Source organism: Pseudomyrmex gracilis, unplaced genomic scaffold, assembly GCF_002006095.1.
Source record: "Pseudomyrmex gracilis isolate BER0280 unplaced genomic scaffold, ASM200609v1 scaffold_194, whole genome shotgun sequence".
In the NCBI taxonomy this organism is placed as follows: domain Eukaryota; kingdom Metazoa; phylum Arthropoda; class Insecta; order Hymenoptera; family Formicidae; genus Pseudomyrmex; species Pseudomyrmex gracilis.
Window position 1 is genome coordinate 151,282 of NW_018020778.1, and position 18,421 is coordinate 169,702.

Here is an 18,421-nt window from a genome sequence, read left to right on the forward strand (position 1 = left end):
ATATATATATATATATATATATATATATATATATAAATACATATATATAACAATATCAAAATTAAATACACGAGTGAAAAATATACAGTGCCTTGATATTTTGCAATTAAATTAGCGAGATCGCGAGACCCCCTCCCGATTCGCTTCACGAGCCCACTCGAAAAGAAATGAGCGTCGTCGTCGTCGTCGTCTGCATTTATCGCGCGGCGGAAAGCAATAAAGCCGCGCGGAAATGAAGATATCGGGTATAATAAAAAGCTCGTGGAAGAGCGAGAGGAAAAGAGCGAGAAGAGCGTTATTTAATAAGATCGGCGAAAATGAGAATCTGATTGTCCAACTGAGGAGCGCGTAATTGCAGCCGATAAAAAATGCAACGAAACCCCGACGCTTTGTGGAAGCATCGCAGCGACATCAAGAAGCGCTTTTCTTCTCGCTCTTTTCGCCGTGCATCGCTAGCAAATGTATCGCGCGCGATGTGTGTGCGCGCGCACACACACACACACATCGCCATTCATCGCTTTTTCTTGTTTGCATATAACGCGTAGGAATGTCGCAACGCGGCTAGCGTCTAAGATATTGATATCTCAGAACTGGGACAACGAGTTATTTAAAGTTGGAACATTTAAAGTCAGAAAACTTGGAATGAGTTAAGTTAGATTAAATTAGACAAATTACCGCACAAGTATCGCAATAACATCTATTTATTTACTCACTCTTGAGCGAATCCTATTTGCGAGTTACGACATACTTCGTTTCCGTTTCTCTAATTTTTCAACCTCCGTCACAGGAGTGGAAATTTTGCTCCCGCGATATTCTCCACCGCCGTTATTACGCTCCGCGTAACAAGAAAGCGCGTCGTTATTCATCCCTAATTCATTATACAGGGTTCTCTCTTTCCTTCGTCTCAATTCGAGGAGGATTGAGAAGAAAATGGAAAACGACTGGTTGCGTATCACCGTGAGAATCCATAAACGATGAGAATCCATAAACGACGACGACTCTCCTCCGATCCGTGTTTTCAATTTCGGATTTTTAGCCGACTTGGATATTGGAGGGGTTGCAAGAGATCCTCAACGCGTATATGTGCGCGCGTGTATTCGTTCAGACAAGATCTCTTCGCGTGGATGACGGCGATAACAAATCTCGTGAGACCTGCACCGTGGATGCGGCTGTAAAACAATCGATGAGGCTGTTCCGCGGTACGGTTACAACCGTCCCGCTAAAAGTTTGAAAACTCACGTAGAACACGTTTAAAGAGCGTCGGGCGTCCCAGTGATGAACGGCTCTGGTATCAACATCGAGCGACGACGACGAACGTACGTGATCTTCCGTGTTTCTCCTTTTTTTTTTTACTCCTCTCGCACCGATTACCTTTGAGACTCGATCGCGCGAAACACGTTCCCGTAAACCAGACGTCGAGTCTTAATTTCCTTACGACTGTAAATTGCCGCCATAGTCCAATTATGCGGACGGTGGATCTTAACGATGTTATACAACTGCAGCCAGGAAATGCACCATGAATGCTCGATGAACGCGCGATATTACACAAACGAGGCGAAATTGTAATTTCGATCGCTGAGGGAGGGAAAAGTGAATTACGAAGCAACATTTATTTTCCTAACTAATAATCCTCATGCATCTTCAATCGAGCGCTTTTCTTCTATAAACTATCTCGAAAAAAAAGATGCGACGATAAAATTCTTATCAAACAAATTAGAAGCGCAAAAATATAAAAGAAAGTTTTCAAAAATATTATTTGACTCAATTGCGAGGAAATTTTGTGCGAATGTGTTTCCATCCTCATTTGGGATTCACTACGCGAGTTTCTCAACGCCACTGCATTGGTATGTATGTACATACGTATGCAAGGACAAGCGCACGCAAGCTAACCCCATGTAACATAATTGCGTATGCGCCGGAGTGGCTGAGAACGCTGAGGGTTAAAGAAAAATCGTCGCGAAGTTACGGGGGACTTGCCGGGCGCAAAGTTCTTAATTAATCGTATTAATTAGATATACCGTGTTGTCGCAGCACCTGACGACGCTCGGCACTCGGCGAAAACTCGAGGCGCCGCATGAACTTGTCGCGTAAGGGTTATATGAAGGCGCTACTACCGTCACGAATAAAGTTAAGTTTACACAGTCTTTCTCTTCAAAGATTCGGTATAAAATTTATTGCATATAAACTAAAAGAAAATCAGATCGTAAATATGTTTTTAAAAAAATAATCATTCGCGTCTTTAAAAAACCAAAACCGTTATCTTTTCGCCGTTCTCAAAGTATCGTTCCGTAAATGAGGATTTTTGAGGATGAGACATGTGTACAACCACACAATGTCGCGTATCGCTTTGTACTGATTATGCGGCGCGAGTTATTGAGTTATTCTAGAGGGATTAATACTTGTGTGTGTACAGGGAACTGCAAACAGTGTAAATTTGCCTTGAGGATGTGCATACAAGACTACTTAAGGGTTTAAAGACGACGTGCAGGATGCTAAGAAAGGCTTCGGTGAAAACTCGCTCGGGAAATGCGCGTAAGTAATGTTGAAGGTTTATTCGTCGGTAAAGCGATTAAAAACTACGCGCGATAACAGAAATTGCGCTCAACTCCTGGGGGAATTGTCAGCCGCTTACATTGGATTACGCATCGAGCAAATTTTCTACGAAAACCTCTCTCCTGTGTGGTTCCTTTAATATTCACTTATTAGAATCGCAAAGTTTCGAGGAAAAAACGCATATGTCTTTTTCAAGAAAATATAAATTTTCAGAATGTCGTAAATTATTTATGAAATATATATATATATATATTACTTATATTTTTTTTCTGCTATTTCAGAGAATTTATTCTCAGTTAAACTCAAACATAATTAATTAATTGAGTTACAAGTATTTTAAAACGTCCTTTGATAATTTTTTTTTACTCGTTTTGTTTGCAAGCGTTTCTTGTGTATGTTTACATACATTTTTTGATATTTTTTGCGTGTAAATATGTATCGTAAATCGTAATAAACAATCACAAAGTATCCGTCATACAGCGGAAATGTTTTTTATTTTCACACGTGTCGGAAGTTTTATCTGTTCTCGGCGTACACGTGCCTGACACCACATTAGCGACGCAAATCGAAGACGCGAGATCGAGAAGCGGCGGTTTTTCTTTGCTCGCTTTTAGCCAATCCGAAGAGAAAGGCGCGGGCTGAAAATCGCGTTTCAAGACGAAAGACACGTCGGAAGCGCATTCAGCAACAGCGAAAGGATTTCCACGGAACGCAATTAAGTGGCGTAATGAGATTCCTGCGACACCACCGCGACGGCAACGACGACGACAACGAATCGACGCGCGGCGGCGTCTTTTCAGCGCGCGCCCACAGATACGTCGCGACGGCGGTTCCACGTGAAATTTGGAAATGACTCAAGTTAAATGAACATTCTCGCCGAGCGGGCGAGAAGAAAATCGGATGCCCGCGCGCGCACGCCTAATTAAACTTCCAACCTCTTTGAGACTCCAGGCTTTGTTAACATTCGGTCGTTGCGTGAGGTACAGAATACGGATGAGCAAGCACATGTAAGAAAAGATTTATAAGTGACCGGTAACACGCTGAAATTTGCTGTTCAAATGAAAATTACAAAAGATGAATGTCACGCGATGACAAGAAGATTCAATGTATGTACACGTGATCTTTCTGCGACACGCAAGTTCAGAACAATTTTTTTTTTCTCATGAAAATCAAAGTGAGTTGTTTTTGATACTGTACAGATTGTCAAACAACATCTTAAACAATATTATACTAATCATTTTTTTTAATTTAGCTTTCGTGTCTTATGTGAAAAACGAACCTATTCCGCGAAGCGGAAATATTCTCCGATTACTATTTCCTTTTAGCGAGTTCTATAATGTCGGCCCACCCTCCAGCACGAGAGAGACCGGCTCAATTAAAATTTACGCGATTTAATTCGAACGTCGTCTAGCGCACGCGATCGTCGTATGTGCACGTATACGTGCAGACGTGGCGCACACGTGGTCGGTCCAATCTCGTGGTTACATACACCGCGCGCCGCGCACAGAGGATAGCCCTCGTAACGAAACGGAAACGGAGCACTTAGAGCAAATATTAATGCGGCCATTTGCATTTTAAACGAAGTGCGAGACGCCCCGCGGCGATATTCAACCGCGCCAAGAAACCGTCACGACGACGGACAGACGTGCACGTTGAAAGGAGAGAAAAGGACCGTTCCTCCGTTCGTTGTCCACTTCCGTTTGCGTATATTTGCATTTTCCTGTTATTTCGCGGGATTAGGTGCCTTTTATTTTATTTGCGTCTGAACCTGAAAGGGAGAGGAAGACGCGGCGAAGCGATCATCGTCGCGCGAAAGTTCTCGCTGATCGTAATAAGACTTATACTTTACGCTACTCGACGCGTCGCGTAGAAACTGATTGCAAAAGTGCGATAAAGTTCGTGGGACGAGACGCGCTCGCGCGCGCTGTAGTGTCTCGTCGTCACGATAAAAAGGTAAATTGCAGACTTCGCGAGTGGATCTTCCGGGAACGACGAGTTAATTGAATTTCAAATCCCCTTTTGAAAGAAAAATTATATTGCTCGCGCGCGCGCGGGAGCTTTTACGAAGGGAGAGAAATTCTGAGTACTTCGAAAGTGGAACGACCGATGTTCCTTTCTCCGGGCGTCGCACGAGGAAGTAGGACAGGTTGCAATCCGCCGGGTGATACACGTGAAATGTATTTAGAAAAAACTTTTGTGTGTTTTTTAACGTTAGACAACTTGGTCGACGGATTAAGATTCCATCAAAGTTCACGCAAAATTAGCGATAGAGAGAGAGAGTGAGAGAGGATGAAGTTTTCTTCTTGTTTGCGCGTCGCTCAAGTTTTATCCCACGCAAAAACCCTTTCAATTTTCAGAATTAATCGACTTTGCAAACATACCCGCGGTCTGAGTCTGCGCGAGGGGATGATGCCCAGATTAAAATGCAAATTACGTTACAATGCAATCCTCGGAAAACACCGCTCTGTATATACATTTAGATACACTATAGATGTTTATCTTATCCGCTTTCTATTCTAATAATTCGTCCGGAGGATCTTTCGCAGAGGAAAGGGTAAATATGAACAATTCTTGCGCGCAGTATGTATCGCAAAGATGAATATAACAGAAAGTACTGAAACTGACGAGAAACAGTACTCGGGCACGTTTCTTTGTTTACACGGTGTGTTCGCGATACGGACCGAGTTTATGTCATTCAAGAGAGATCCATAAACCGCAATAACTGAAATAATGACGCATGTACACTTCCCGTCTGTCTTCGTAGATTTACTACGCGAGCATTATAAAAAAATTTAACGCTTTTTCCCGACGGAAAGCGACAACTTGCTTGTACGTACGATTGTAAAGTTGCAAAAATTCGATGAAAAATGTGTCATATATGTGACATATTTTTCACGTATGTGATTCGCTGCGCCAAGTTCTCGATTTTCAAACTTCGTATGAAGTTCCAACGGATATTTCTCTAATCTGAGTCTAATCACTTCGACGAGGTCGAAATCTCCTCGCACGGCGCGGTTTGCGAGTTTATTCGTGCGAGCGATCGAACGCACTTCCGAAGATATCGAGCAATTTGTCGATATTTATCGCGCCCCATAAAGACACGAAAAAAGTGTCCCGAATAGCAGCTAACAGACGCAACTGGTTTGCGATAAAAAAATCAGAGTCGATCCATCGAGCGACGCACGGTGTTGCAAGAGAATAATCTAGAGAGAAAAATAATTTTGTTTGCTTTGAAAACGTGTGTGTAATTAAAAAATGTATATTTAATATCCATGTATATAATTACACCTACAATGGTTTCACGCGCGCATAAATTCTGCGATTAAATTTTTATCTCTCCTTTAAAATTTATTTATGAAGACAAATATATAGTGTTTTAAATACTGCAACAAAAATGTAAAATGAGAACAACGACATTGTACTGTACGCGCGTTTGCAACACGTGACGTCAAAGATTATATAGGAATACGAACAGATAAGAGAAGTTATGATATACAAAAGCGATAAGCATTTTTCCGTTCAAAACATGTTTGCATGCGCACGTCAATGATACAAGTATCATCTACATTTGACAGTTCTCTAATGTAAATAGCAGGATTAAAATCGTGTTGATAAAGTTGAAAACGAAGATACACCTATTGTCAAAATACTTACGCGGAATTGTATTGTTCAAAGACAAATGATTTAATTGCGATGATATAAAACGACGAGCATAGTATATTTCAAAAACAATTTACATAAAAAAGAATTCATAAAGGTTACCGCTTTCAGTTCCAAATGTTGTGCGCGATAAAGTTATCGCAATCTTCATGAATAACAAGAAAATAAAAGCCCCAAAAGCGACTTTTAATATTCTAACAGGAGGCGCGGATGCCTGGAATATCAGATATGAATGTATGCAAGCGCGCACGTGTAGCGCGTACATCCCCTACGTCGTCGGATGTTCAAATCGCGCGATATTGAATGCAGATTCGGCAAAAGATCATGTTTTCATTTTGATGAAATATATCCGTACACATTGTTGACGTTTGTCACAATCAACTGTAGAAATTAATGCGTTGCTCTCAAAAGAGAGATCGCGCATTGATGTATTCACCAATGTGTGTTTATAATAATCTATTCCACTTTTGTTCAACTCGATTTTAATTCAATATCAAAGTGCAAATCGCGATGCAGTGATATTTCAATGAGAAAATACATCATCCCGTGCGTCTGTCAAAGACGCACATAATTAACAATTCTCAAATATCAAAAACATGTTGTTTATTATCGCCGCAAAATGCGTCAATTTTGCGTTCGCCGCGCGTCACGCATCGACAATGATCAAATTAACCGGGAGGGGGTGACAGTCGATTAAGTTTGTGACAACTTAATAAATCATACATTATCATGTGCGCCGTGTTATATCATCTTCTGTTTATAATTAACCACAAGTCGAAAGAAGAATTGGGAGTTGAAATTAGGAATTCAAAGAATTTGCGCAAAAGCGATGTGATAAAATGTCAGAAGGTCCGTGTAGCGCGCGTGACGCGTCGACTCAGAGAGGAATGTAACAAATCAGACGCGAGAGAATGCGAGGAAGTGTCGTTTTGTCACGTACAAGAGAGAAGCAATCGTGCGTAGCGCGCACAGAAGAGAACTGACAGGATCGGAGTTTAGATGTTCCGTTTGCTCCTTTTGCGCGCTCATCTCGCGCGCGGAGAACACAACCGGGGAAATAGGCTTCTGGTAAACGCAAATTAGATCTTGAAAACGTCTACGCGCGCGCGCGCGCCCGCGCACACACATACGCGTCGATTGGATTGACTTCGCGGGGCACAAAGACGACAGCAAATTGAATTCCCGGATTGGATTCCGGCCAATTTCGACCTAATTTCCATAGCGACGCGACGCCGATAAGCTGATGGGAAAATTTCAAGCGCGCGCCGTCTCGTGCGCGCGCGCACACACGCGAGTTTCTTTCCGATTGAATATATGCTTTACACGCGCTCTCTACCTCACTGTGCGATACTTGCGATGGAAGCGATATCGCAGAAAGCGGAGGTATTATCGAAATAGTCGATATATCGCGATAGAGCGGAGCGCGCTTTTGCACAGCCAGCTTTATAAAAATCTCCGTGCACGACAGCGCGCAACGATCTCTAAAAAGCTTCTTGAAGAAGATAGAACGTATCGCGTTACAACACGCGCGAAACGTTAAGAACGATATTGACCGAATAAGTAGTACGGACTTTTTTTTAACAAAGATAAAATCCTCGAATCCTTTAATTAACGTTTACCGTGAAAAACCTGGCGCATTTTTGCAATCAGACTCAGAGCGCGTAGTTCGACAAAAAATAAACGCTTCTTTTTTTCCCGTCCGAGGTTTTTACACGTACCTTTCGATCGGAAAGATAAACGCGCTGAGTCACATTACGATGAGCCGCAGTTCGTATTTCATTTTGGGGGCACGCCGCGTCAGAGGCGATTGCGCTGAGCGCGCACAAAAAACACGAACGTACGCAGAATTTCGCAGGTGGGAACCTAATAATAATAATGCGACGGTCAGTGAAATTGCGACCCAGTTAGACCGGCTCGACCTACTTGGCGACGCGTTGCAATTATAGCGGCGCAGATTGATACTAACAACAAACAAACACACATCGGAAGCAACCGGAAGTCTCCGGGTGCGGTGTTTGCGCGCGAAACATCCGGTTTGTCCCGCGTGAGATTCCAACAAAGCTTACAAACACCAGGATTTTCGGTGCACGTGACTGTAGAGCAGCGCGCAAACGTATATATATATATACATATATACAATATATATATATACGCGCGTGTAGCTAAAGTTCCACGTCATTTGCATAATATGTACTTACTCATGTAGTTACACGCATCGCACGAATAAACAGCGTTTCAACGTTCATTGAAATTACATACGTCGCGCCCGCGGCGTAACCGCGGATTAACAATATCTGGCCGCTAATTTCGAATTACTAATGCGCCGCGAGCGTGTGTTCAAGCATTAGAATCCGCATACATCGATACGTATGTAGCAATTAATTGTAATCCGATGAATAACATTACGTGCAATTAACATATTTCTGATGTAGTAACGAGAGAAATATTCTTTGACGAAAATGCAAGCGCGTATAATAAACGCGCGCGCACCGAGGAGCTTCAAAGATTTATTTTCGGTTCATCCCGACCTTCGGAGTTATTTTCGACGTCGGAGTGATAACCGGTTCCTCCTCCTTCTCCTCCTCCTCCTCTTTCTTTCGTTTCTATCTCTCTCGAGCGCGTATACGCGACATAACAAGCGCGAGTATTAGTGCGGCCGTTGGGTCACGATTATATGCCATTGCTGTACAAACTAGTGTATACTGCAGCTTATTCAAACCGAAGTCGGGATGATGTCATCTTGAAAATAGATTGTACGCTCTCTTTGACAATCTCAATATATTAATGCAAAATTAATCTCTCTTATCGCAACACACGATAACGTGCTTGATTCTTTTTTATGTGGTTTTTTGTCGTTAAATTTAAAACACTGAAAATAATACAGAGAAGAAAAAATTCTGAATTTATCTATTTCTCGCAATGAATTAGAACTTGCAAAAATTCCAACAAAAAAAATCGTTTGTCAATTGGACACGTTGACTGTGTATTTCGCTTTCGAATAGAAATGTACTGCGAAAAGAGAGAAACGAGAATCGATTCGTCGGAGGTAAGATCCCGGAGATGGTCGGTAAGGTGACCCCACGGGGTCGGAGATAAATTGAATACGATCAAAATCCCGATACCCTCCGTTAGCCTCCGTCTTTTCCCTCTGCTTTTCCTGCGAACGTTGCAACTTATAGGAATGATAATGCAGCGAGTCGACCGTGGCATAAGGAGTGTGTAATGGAAACCAAATGAGTTGCACCCCTCCTTCCAAGCAAGATGCGCCGCGGGGAGCAAAGATATTTTTATCAAGACTCTATTACGAGAAATATGATTTCCAAGTAAATGCTCTAGCTGGCTCCATTTAATTCTACAAACATATATATGGCGCCACAGATACAATTTAAATTTTTCTATCAATTTAACGTCAAGTATAAAATCATTGAAAACAATTTCACGTTCAAATCATTTATACTATTGAGTTTTTCGTCTAATTTTTTTCTCGCATATCTTGTCCAGTAAAATATAAAAAAAACTGAGAGAATATATGCTTCAAATGTAATAAGTGAAGTAGAGAACTAAAAAACTTCAAAGCGATCTTTTCAAAGATCTCTCGGTATTTCGAGGTAACGACGTTCGTAACGAAATTCGAGATCGCATACTGACCATTACTTTCTAGGCATCTGTTGCACACGTGCGAGAGCTACACCTTAGACCACACGTTGCGTCTAAATAACTCGTGTTTCTAAGCGTATTAAATATATTATTAGCCTATTAAAGCCCGAACGAGAAATAAGACAAACTCGATACGAGTTATTTGAATGAGTTTGTCTTAACAATAAATCAGATGCTCGCACTAATCTGTATTAATCAGGCCACTAGACAAATCGATACATCGCGCGAGATAAAAAAAAAGAAAAGAAAAATACAAGAAATTACAATCGGATATCGAATTAAATGACACTTTATTTTTCTGGTGCTGAAAAGTATCTCAGTGCAGCGATATGTGTTATTTGCTGCACTGAATCGATATTATCGATGCAGTAAAAAGAACATTTTGCATTCGCGAGATAAGGTGGTGTTTGTGCTCCTCTTCTCGTATCATCGCGAGGCATGGGTGACTTTTATGAACAAATTTATCACTCATTATCGCGAATTTCTCGGTAAACAGATGTGAATATATCTGTATAGTTGACCTTTGAACAAGAATACTTTGCGACAAAATCAAAACAATTTGATGTACGACTTTTTGATTTCTTCGATAATAATATATTACAAAATAAAAATAATATATTATAAGATAAACGCATTTTGTGAAATTAATCGCTATTCAAATTTAACGACTTTATCTTTCGCAACTCTGATGTGATGAAAAGAAAAATTAAATAAAATAAGTACGCTCGTATTGTGTATGTAACAAACAATAGTAAATGTTTCGCTTTTGCATTAATCGAACGCCTGTAATGTATTAACTCTCATTTGTTATTTATATTAAAATTCATTTTATGTTCGCAATTTGATCTGATGCACAACTCTAAATAACTCATTTACAACAATGCAATGACTATTCAAAGTTTTGTAACCGATAACAACTTTGAATATATACGAGCATTCTAACGAACACCAAATTAGTTTTTTTTTTAATGAATGTTTAACGCTCGTTTCGTTTCACGTGCCCATTCTGATCATCTTTTCTGTTCTTTATCTGATATAATAATAATTGATTAAATAAAAAGAAACAAACGGAACGTATAATTGAATTTTACCGATTTTATACGAAACTAAAGTGTATCGCGCGAGTTGCGTGAGAAAGGTTGCATCACTGTAACCCTTTTTCCTTTCGATCTCTGTCTCGGAAACTAAACGCGAACTGATATCCTTGACGGATCAGTCTCATGTCCGCGAAAAAAGGAAATAGTATAGCCACGTATTTTTACGTAACTTTTCAAATTAACGTAAATACGGCACGGAATATATACGGCACACGCCGAAGTCGTACCTGCACAGCGAATCGAGAAAAAGAAAGCTGCGAGAAAATTCCAAGTTTCCTCGGAAAATCGAAGCGCGCGCCCGCGGCGTTCTAAGGTAAACTTTGCGCCAAACTTTCCTGCATAGACCGCGCGCGCACGTTGATCCCGATCGCTATATCAAACGCGCTAATATCGATTCGCTCGAACTCGCAGAAACCACTCTTGACGGGAGACGCGAGAATGTGCAATTACGACGATTTCACGCTCGTTAAGAGCGAACGATTTGTTACTCGTTTGTTTTCCAATCGATCGATCGATAGATCGATTGTCCGTGTGCGTCCAAAGAATTGAAAGACAAAAAAAGAAACATTGTCGCGTATCGAAACTTACAATATGGTACAGCGCCGTGAATCCCGCCATTGTGTGTTTTTGTTTTTGCTTTTCGCGCGAAATCGTAAATCCCGCTTCAAGGTGACATATGTTGCAACAACACCAGGACGCATTCTCTTCGAGTTGCAACAACGGCGCACGATTCTTCTGAATCCACCGCTCAGCTGAAAGTTCTCCGAGCGAAGGAAGGTTTGTACGATGACTCATCCAGAGCTCGCATCGACAAGGACGGAAAAAGACAAATAGTTCCCACACACGGGTTTCTCTCGGATAAATTTTAAGAAATCGCGTCTTGGATATTGTTCAAGGATAATGCACATTAGTAGGAAAAACAACTCTCTTTCTTCTTTTCGAAAAACCAGGTCGAACTTGGCAAGTTGCTAGTACACGTATATACAATTTTTATAACACATTTGTCCCCGCATTATCTCGTTAAAACGTCGTTATACATCGTTTGTTTGATACAACGATATAATCAGTTTCAATTAAAAGAGAAGAGATTTGTTTTTGAAGTCAAATATTACCCGAATTCGCGAAGCGCGTCGGGATTCACACAAAGAACGCGTATTACGTATGCAAATGTATTTAAGCTCTTATTATTTATTCCACGTCAACAAATTAATTAGTCCGTTGTTATAATATCGTTCAATACAAAGATCGCGCGCGAGAAGAGGAATTATATCGTGAAATGTTAATGTGAATTTAAGTATTTGCTTTGGACACATTACCTTCTCATATTAAACAAACGCGAAGTGTGCCAACAAACTGCCAAGTTCTGGCATATTATATACATACGACATTACGTGTCGAAAACAATGTTGAAAACAAAAGTGCACAACTTACCTTCTCAAGACACTCCTGGCCGATTGCCTTCGGGTCCACCTGCACCTCAAGGATAACGGAATTGGCTTGACTAACGAGGCACCACATTTTCGCAACTACTTTCCTCACGCCGGCAACCTTTGGACTCTCTTGGCTCTTAAATTTCTCGCCGTTGGAGATTTTCTTTCTCTTTCCTAAACGAGAGAAAACAAAACGAAACAAAACACTTGTGATGCGCGAAAAGCACGTTACGTTTACGACGAGAATAATAACCGCGACAAGGACGACGACGACAACAATGACAACAACGACGATGACGGCGGCGGCGGCGGCGACAACAATCTCTCCTCCGGATACGCGGCTGGTCGGCGACCGGTCGTGGCCGGCGGTACGTTCTTTGTCATAACAAAACTTCTCAAAAGCGACGTACGTGCACAGCTGTCACCGCGGCGGATTCGCGCGCAACTTCATGTAACGTCAACAACGTGCTGCTCGCTCTCGCTCTGCTGGGAACCGAACGCGTCTCGTCGACTTCCATTTCTCGGCGCGGAATGACACACGCACTGACCGCTCGCCGCCGCCGCAGCTTAGTTCGCGAAATCGAATCGCTTTCCGGCCGCGCACTATCTGGTGGCGCTAGCGGCGCGGCGCACACACACGAACAAATCGTGACACACACGTAAACAAATCGCGTACCGTCATACTCCAAAACGACACGAGACTCCGGCGTTGACGGGGAGGTTAAGTGCACCAGCTGATCATCCCTACCGTCGGCACTCACGTGCAACGCGCATGCACTTCCCGTGCAGTGATGTAGTACGTACGCGGCGTGTGAGTGTGTGGTAAAGGTGCATGTACATACACAAGATATAAATCTATTGTCGCGTCAATAATAAAATGTTCGACTAATTTAATTCATCGGAAATTTATCAGTAAAAAAATCATCTTTGTATCGATTGTATGGTAATAAAATTTATGATACAATTTTATTATTGTTTCGGTATATTATTAATTTAATAATTCAAAGTCCCAAATGTGATGTGATTATAATAAAACGTGAAACATTTGTATAACGTGGTAAAGAAAATATTCAACGAATCTTTATTGTGTTAGCTTTATCATTTATATGCACGTCACTTTTGCATGCATTGTTGTAAGATGTGATTTTAATTTAATTCATTTTTGACATCCGCGGACGCTGTCCTCTCTCTTGTTAACATGTTCAATTTCTTTGAATATTAATACTCTGTCGAAGATTATTTATAATACTTTTCTCAATCCAAAATTATTACAACTGACAACTGGAAAGAACAAAAAGACCATATGGTGTACAGTTTGGGTTTTATTATTTTTTTGTATTTTGAACACTAATACTGTACAGATACATTCAATCAGCTTACAGAGACGGAGTATACATATGAGGCAAAACTATCCATTCAAAGATAAAAGAAGTTTTTCGAAAAATTGCTACATCGTCGCGTGGTTCACCGTCGACTGGGAGCATGTCCGTGAACCGCGAGAGGTTGTAGAGGAAAGTTTGGCTTACGTCCTCGATGCGACAGAATTATGGAATGACATCTAATGGCATACGTTTATCGACATACATAATTTATCCACCACCACCCTAAATCACCCTTATCTTAACAATCAAACGTCGTCCTGATGTATCTAGGCCGTGACACATCCGGTCGACGTTTTATCGATACACTTGTGTGTATATATATATATATATATATATTTGTTGTTGTTGTTGTTACGATGCAACTACATAACAGCAATTCTCAAACTGTCCAAATGTGTGCTCAGTGAAAAGCTCAGCAATAATTAACAATTACATTTATTGTCGTGTGTGGTAACTGTGGGAAAAAGATCTCTAATCAGTTAGTTTGAGTATCACTGTCTAGAGCTACATTGTATACAGAGTTTCTCCGATAAAATATATTATAACATGTCATACAATATAACAGCGATAAATACATATTAAGATATGGAATAATACCTCAAACAGTAGTATTTATAATGTACATTTATATAGCATAAGATGCATCATATTTATAGCTATTAGAGTAACGATTCTTGTAGCTTAGACCTCAATGCGGTAATTGCTGTGCAGTTCTGGCTTGATATCGTACACCAAGTCCAGGATTTTAAGCATGACCTAGAGTTAGAAAAATTAAATACATTGATATATTTTTCAGATAATTGTTTTGACCTAAATCGCAGAGCCTCTCAAAAACTGACAAACTCACATCAGTTTTGTGCACAGCAACAGTCTGATTCATTTCTTCTATCTTGAGTCGCGTGTCTGCTTCAATGCGCGCAGCTACATCTTCTTTCGAGCCCATGTGCTACACATAACACACATGATAATAACAAAATTCAACATGCAAGTACATATAAAGTAATGGTAAATAACATTTACTTTGGCTTCGAATTCACGGAACTGCTTCTCCCGTTCTTGTCGATACTTCTCAATTTCATCTTGAGCTTCTTCTTTAGCTTGCTTCAGACGACGAGCTTTACCTACATAAAGAGATTAAAAGATAGTTTATAACACGACACACACACTAAGTTTAAATTTTTTACCTACAGATTGTTACATTCTGATTTAATTCCATTTCACCATCAAATCACTAAAACATTAGTATAATTCTAGTCCAGTTCTTAAACTCAATTATTAACACACAAAGGCATCAACATACAACAAAATCTCTAAAGATATTTGAAGAAAACTCGAAAAGCTCAACTAAATCAAGCTCTTATTGAGAAGTTAGTGCAAACTCACGTAAAATTTAACACATAATTACAAGAAACACACAAAACAGATCACGCGCGCAGGTTAGTTCAAGGTTATTCTCACTGCGAACCATCGGAATTACGCGTGTCGCTCCAGTAGTTTCGATTAAAATAAAAATTTCTATGTGCTCGCAATGCGGCGACAAGCCAAATGTCAAAAATTAAGGCGGGGAAGAATTTAACGTTGCTGTCGACAAGATACAACTTGCGGTCGTGTAGGTCGCGTTCGCGACGCGGATATTCCTGCCACCAGATTATTTTAACTTGACACGTCAACGAGATGTACTCACGTTTCCTGGCGTCCGACACCTTCTCCGCGGCGCGCTTTTCAGCGGCCAGAAGCTGCTGGATACCCTGCGTCTGGCTGGCCATCTTTGCGACGAACGAGTCAAGAACAGAGAGTTATAACGAATCGATCATATGACTTTGGAACTTCCGCCCTCTGCCCCGCCTTAAAATACACGGCGCTCTGTGCGTCTCGTGCTCTCACGTGGTTGCTCTCGTGTTCCGTTATTCCGTGTGATGTCGCGAGAAAATTCGTCGATGCTTCAAAGCCTCAAACGTGAAAAATCAAAAGGCAATTTTTAATGTTACGAGTGAGCGAGTGCTTTCTAAGTGACGAATTTTGTTGCAATAATTTTTATAACAACGAAAACGGTCGCTGTCAAATTTGTGACAGATCTTAAAATTGTCAAAACAAGCGCAAACTCGTGATTTCAATCAATCTCGATCTAACAAAACAGTTCGAATATAAACCAATTTCATTTGATCAAAAACCAGAAAAAATTTAAATGTGTGATAGGATGTTTTTTTATATGTACATATTATACATATATTTCTAATATCAAAAAATGACAGATTTAGTAAAATATTTATAATACAATATAGAAATATATTTAGTAGTTTATGTAAAACACATGATTTGTTCTGCACATAAGATGAAAGAAATATTGAATCTGTAAAGATTATTTTTAATTACACATATATATTCTTTAAAATTTATATTATATGCTGTCCTTGAATATTTCGTCGGTTGTTCAGTCTGACTTTTTCTTGGCGTTTCTTTTCCTCTTTAAATGCTTCAATATTTGCTTTCCGTTCCATTCTCCTTTCCTAAAATTTGAGAAAGTACGTATATATGTGGTAACAAACAAATAATTTAGCCATTAAATATTGACGAAAGTAGCGCAATTACTTTTCTGTATTCTTTGAGTAACTTCTTCCTTTCTTTTCTCTCTTCGGGAGTTTCTTCTTTGGGTCTTATGCTTAGAACACTTACAGTAGATCTCCTGCTCTCTGCCACGGACTGTGGGCCTTTTGCTACACAATTTTCCAAATCAAATTGGGCTAATGCCGCAGCTGTTAATTTATGTTTGCCTAATATATTTTTTGGAATGCCAGTTTTTCGATCAATTTCAATCTTCTGTGGACGCTGTTCAGAAGAATACACATAACCAAAAAATTTCAAATAATATATATACTTATATACATATATATTGAATATTTGGTAAACAAATAAGAGAATTCAATATAAATGTTCCTAAATAAAATTTACCTTTGGCGGCTCTTTAATTAATTTAGGATGATTATAAATGTTACTATACGTGCTAAGAATACTCTCACAATCCCATTTGTTTTTCTCACGCGCATCAACAACTAGCCTTTCTAAATCATCTTCTCCAGAACTCGAATATTCCTTTTCTATAATTTTCATTCTATTTTTCAGAAGCTCCGCGATATTTTCCGTCTATAAATGTAGCCATTATTAGTATACGTCTCTTTCTAACTTTTTATATCATACTCACATCTTCGTTTTTCTTTTTTTCAAATTCTGTAGCATATTGTATAAGAAGATCCGAATTATGCTCGACATGTCCTTCTATTTCATCAAAATCTAAAGAGCCAATTTCACTGTCATTGTATGTAGCGTACATCTGTACAATTGTAAACGAAGCAACAATTAGAACATATAAAACAAGAAATTTGTGTAATATGTTGCAAACCAAAAATATAAACCTCCTCAAATTTTTCATCTAATAATGTAAGTTGTGAGTTCCTTCTTATCACACTGCTGCTCATAGAATATTCTGTAAATCGTGATTTTGTTTCTTCTTCTTTAAAAGTATATCGTGGTAAACCACCCACTTCATCTGCTTCTTCATCCGAAAGACCCATATGATCCTTGTCAGACTCATTTAATTCATATTCTATAAAAAAAATTAAACAGTTATATAAAAATCAGAATATAAACACAAGAGATTCTTAAAGCCATATTTCGACAAGTTTACCATATTCTCTATCAGAACTTTCAGCATCACTTGAATCAGCATTAGCCAGTTCTATGAAATTATCTTCCAATTGATTCTCAGGGTCATCATAATTAAAATCTTCATCCATAGCAGCAACTATGTCTGGATCAAGATCCAATCGTGGTCCAGAAACTGGAGCTGCTTTGTTGAGCATACCAACTTTTTCCTCCACATTCGAGGCAAATACAGAAGATGGCAAGTTAATTTTTGGAGCATTCTTGTCACATTTGGATTGATTCTCAACAGGTATCCAATCAACATCCAGCTTTTTGACATCTTTAAGATGTTGTAAGTAATTGTAGTCATCATCAAAGTAGATACCATACTTCCGTTGCTCTTCTTTACGCTTCTCACTGTCTATCTTTGTATCTGTTACAGTTGATTGCTTGCCACTAACTGGTACAAGAACTCTCTGTGGAGCGGTTTCATCTGCTACTAACGGATCTTTTTGTGAACGATGTACCAGGTGAAAGGTAACCGAATTCTTTTTGTCAATAAATCTCCTCGTCTTGCCTTTCGGCTACAATAATAATAGTATTCTTATTTATTCTCTGATCGATAAATGTATTGCTTTTATAACCTTCAAACATGTATACGTAAATATTCAATTTTTGAATGCGCATTAAAAAAAAAACTTACCATTTTAATGTTGTGATGAGACTAATCGTATAAAATAAATTCGACCGAATTATTGATTTGGTGCATATAAGACTCAAAGGACCGAACCACCTTGTCCATACGCTATTTTGACCGAATTATTCACTGATATAAAGACCATCACACATAAAATTATTGAAGACCGTAAGACGTAGCCGTAAGAAAATTAACCAATCAGAATGTATACAGAGCCGTCTACAATGGAGAGTTGTAGGCCGTAATAGTAAGAAATTGACCAATCACAGACAAAGTACAGAAGAATAATCGATTGTGATTTGTCAA

The 18,421-nt window shown here is 39.7% G+C and overlaps 3 protein-coding genes across 3 annotated transcripts in view; all 3 read right to left on the reverse strand.

Annotated features, from left to right (window-relative positions):
• LOC109858239 (E3 ubiquitin-protein ligase MYLIP) overlaps positions 1-12,959 on the reverse strand; it is a 145,832-nt gene extending 132,873 nt beyond the window's left edge. Inside the window, exon 1 of the mRNA XM_020435310.1 lies at positions 12,399-12,959. Within this exon, the coding sequence (XP_020290899.1) occupies positions 12,399-12,485 (87 nt within the window). The 5' untranslated portion in view covers positions 12,486-12,959. The remainder of the gene's footprint in view (positions 1-12,398) is intronic.
• A 742-nt stretch (positions 12,960-13,701) lies between these two features.
• Positions 13,702-15,632, reverse strand: LOC109858243 (V-type proton ATPase subunit G). Its single transcript, XM_020435313.1, has 4 exons — positions 15,464-15,632; positions 14,800-14,900; positions 14,627-14,725; positions 13,702-14,535 (listed from the first exon to the last, which is right to left on the reverse strand). Exons 1-4 carry the CDS (start codon positions 15,543-15,545, stop codon positions 14,461-14,463), a joined length of 357 nt encoding a protein of 118 aa, XP_020290902.1. The 5' UTR covers positions 15,546-15,632; the 3' UTR covers positions 13,702-14,460.
• LOC109858242 (protein LTV1 homolog) lies at positions 15,463-18,249 on the reverse strand. Its single transcript, XM_020435312.1, has 7 exons — positions 18,122-18,249; positions 17,462-18,002; positions 17,190-17,380; positions 16,979-17,107; positions 16,729-16,920; positions 16,369-16,605; positions 15,463-16,286 (listed from the first exon to the last, which is right to left on the reverse strand). Exons 1-7 carry the CDS (start codon positions 18,122-18,124, stop codon positions 16,173-16,175), a joined length of 1,407 nt encoding a protein of 468 aa, XP_020290901.1. The 5' UTR covers positions 18,125-18,249; the 3' UTR covers positions 15,463-16,172.
• Between the last annotated feature and the right edge of the window lie 172 nt (positions 18,250-18,421).

Coding starts and splice junctions, on each gene's coding strand:
- LOC109858243 (XM_020435313.1), bottom strand. CDS start 15,545: ATGGCCAGCCAGACGCAGGGTATCCAGCAGCTTCTGGCCGCTGAAAAG. Junction 14,901..15,463: donor GGTGTCGGACGCCAGGAAAC/GTGAGTACATCT, acceptor CTCTTTATGTAG/GTAAAGCTCGTCGTCTGAAG. Junction 14,726..14,799: donor TCCGTGAATTCGAAGCCAAA/GTAAATGTTATT, acceptor TGTTATGTGTAG/CACATGGGCTCGAAAGAAGA.
- LOC109858242 (XM_020435312.1), bottom strand. Junction 16,921..16,978: donor AAAAAAAGAAAAACGAAGAT/GTGAGTATGATA, acceptor CTACATTTATAG/ACGGAAAATATCGCGGAGCT. Junction 16,606..16,728: donor TAATTAAAGAGCCGCCAAAG/GTAAATTTTATT, acceptor TCTTCTGAACAG/CGTCCACAGAAGATTGAAAT.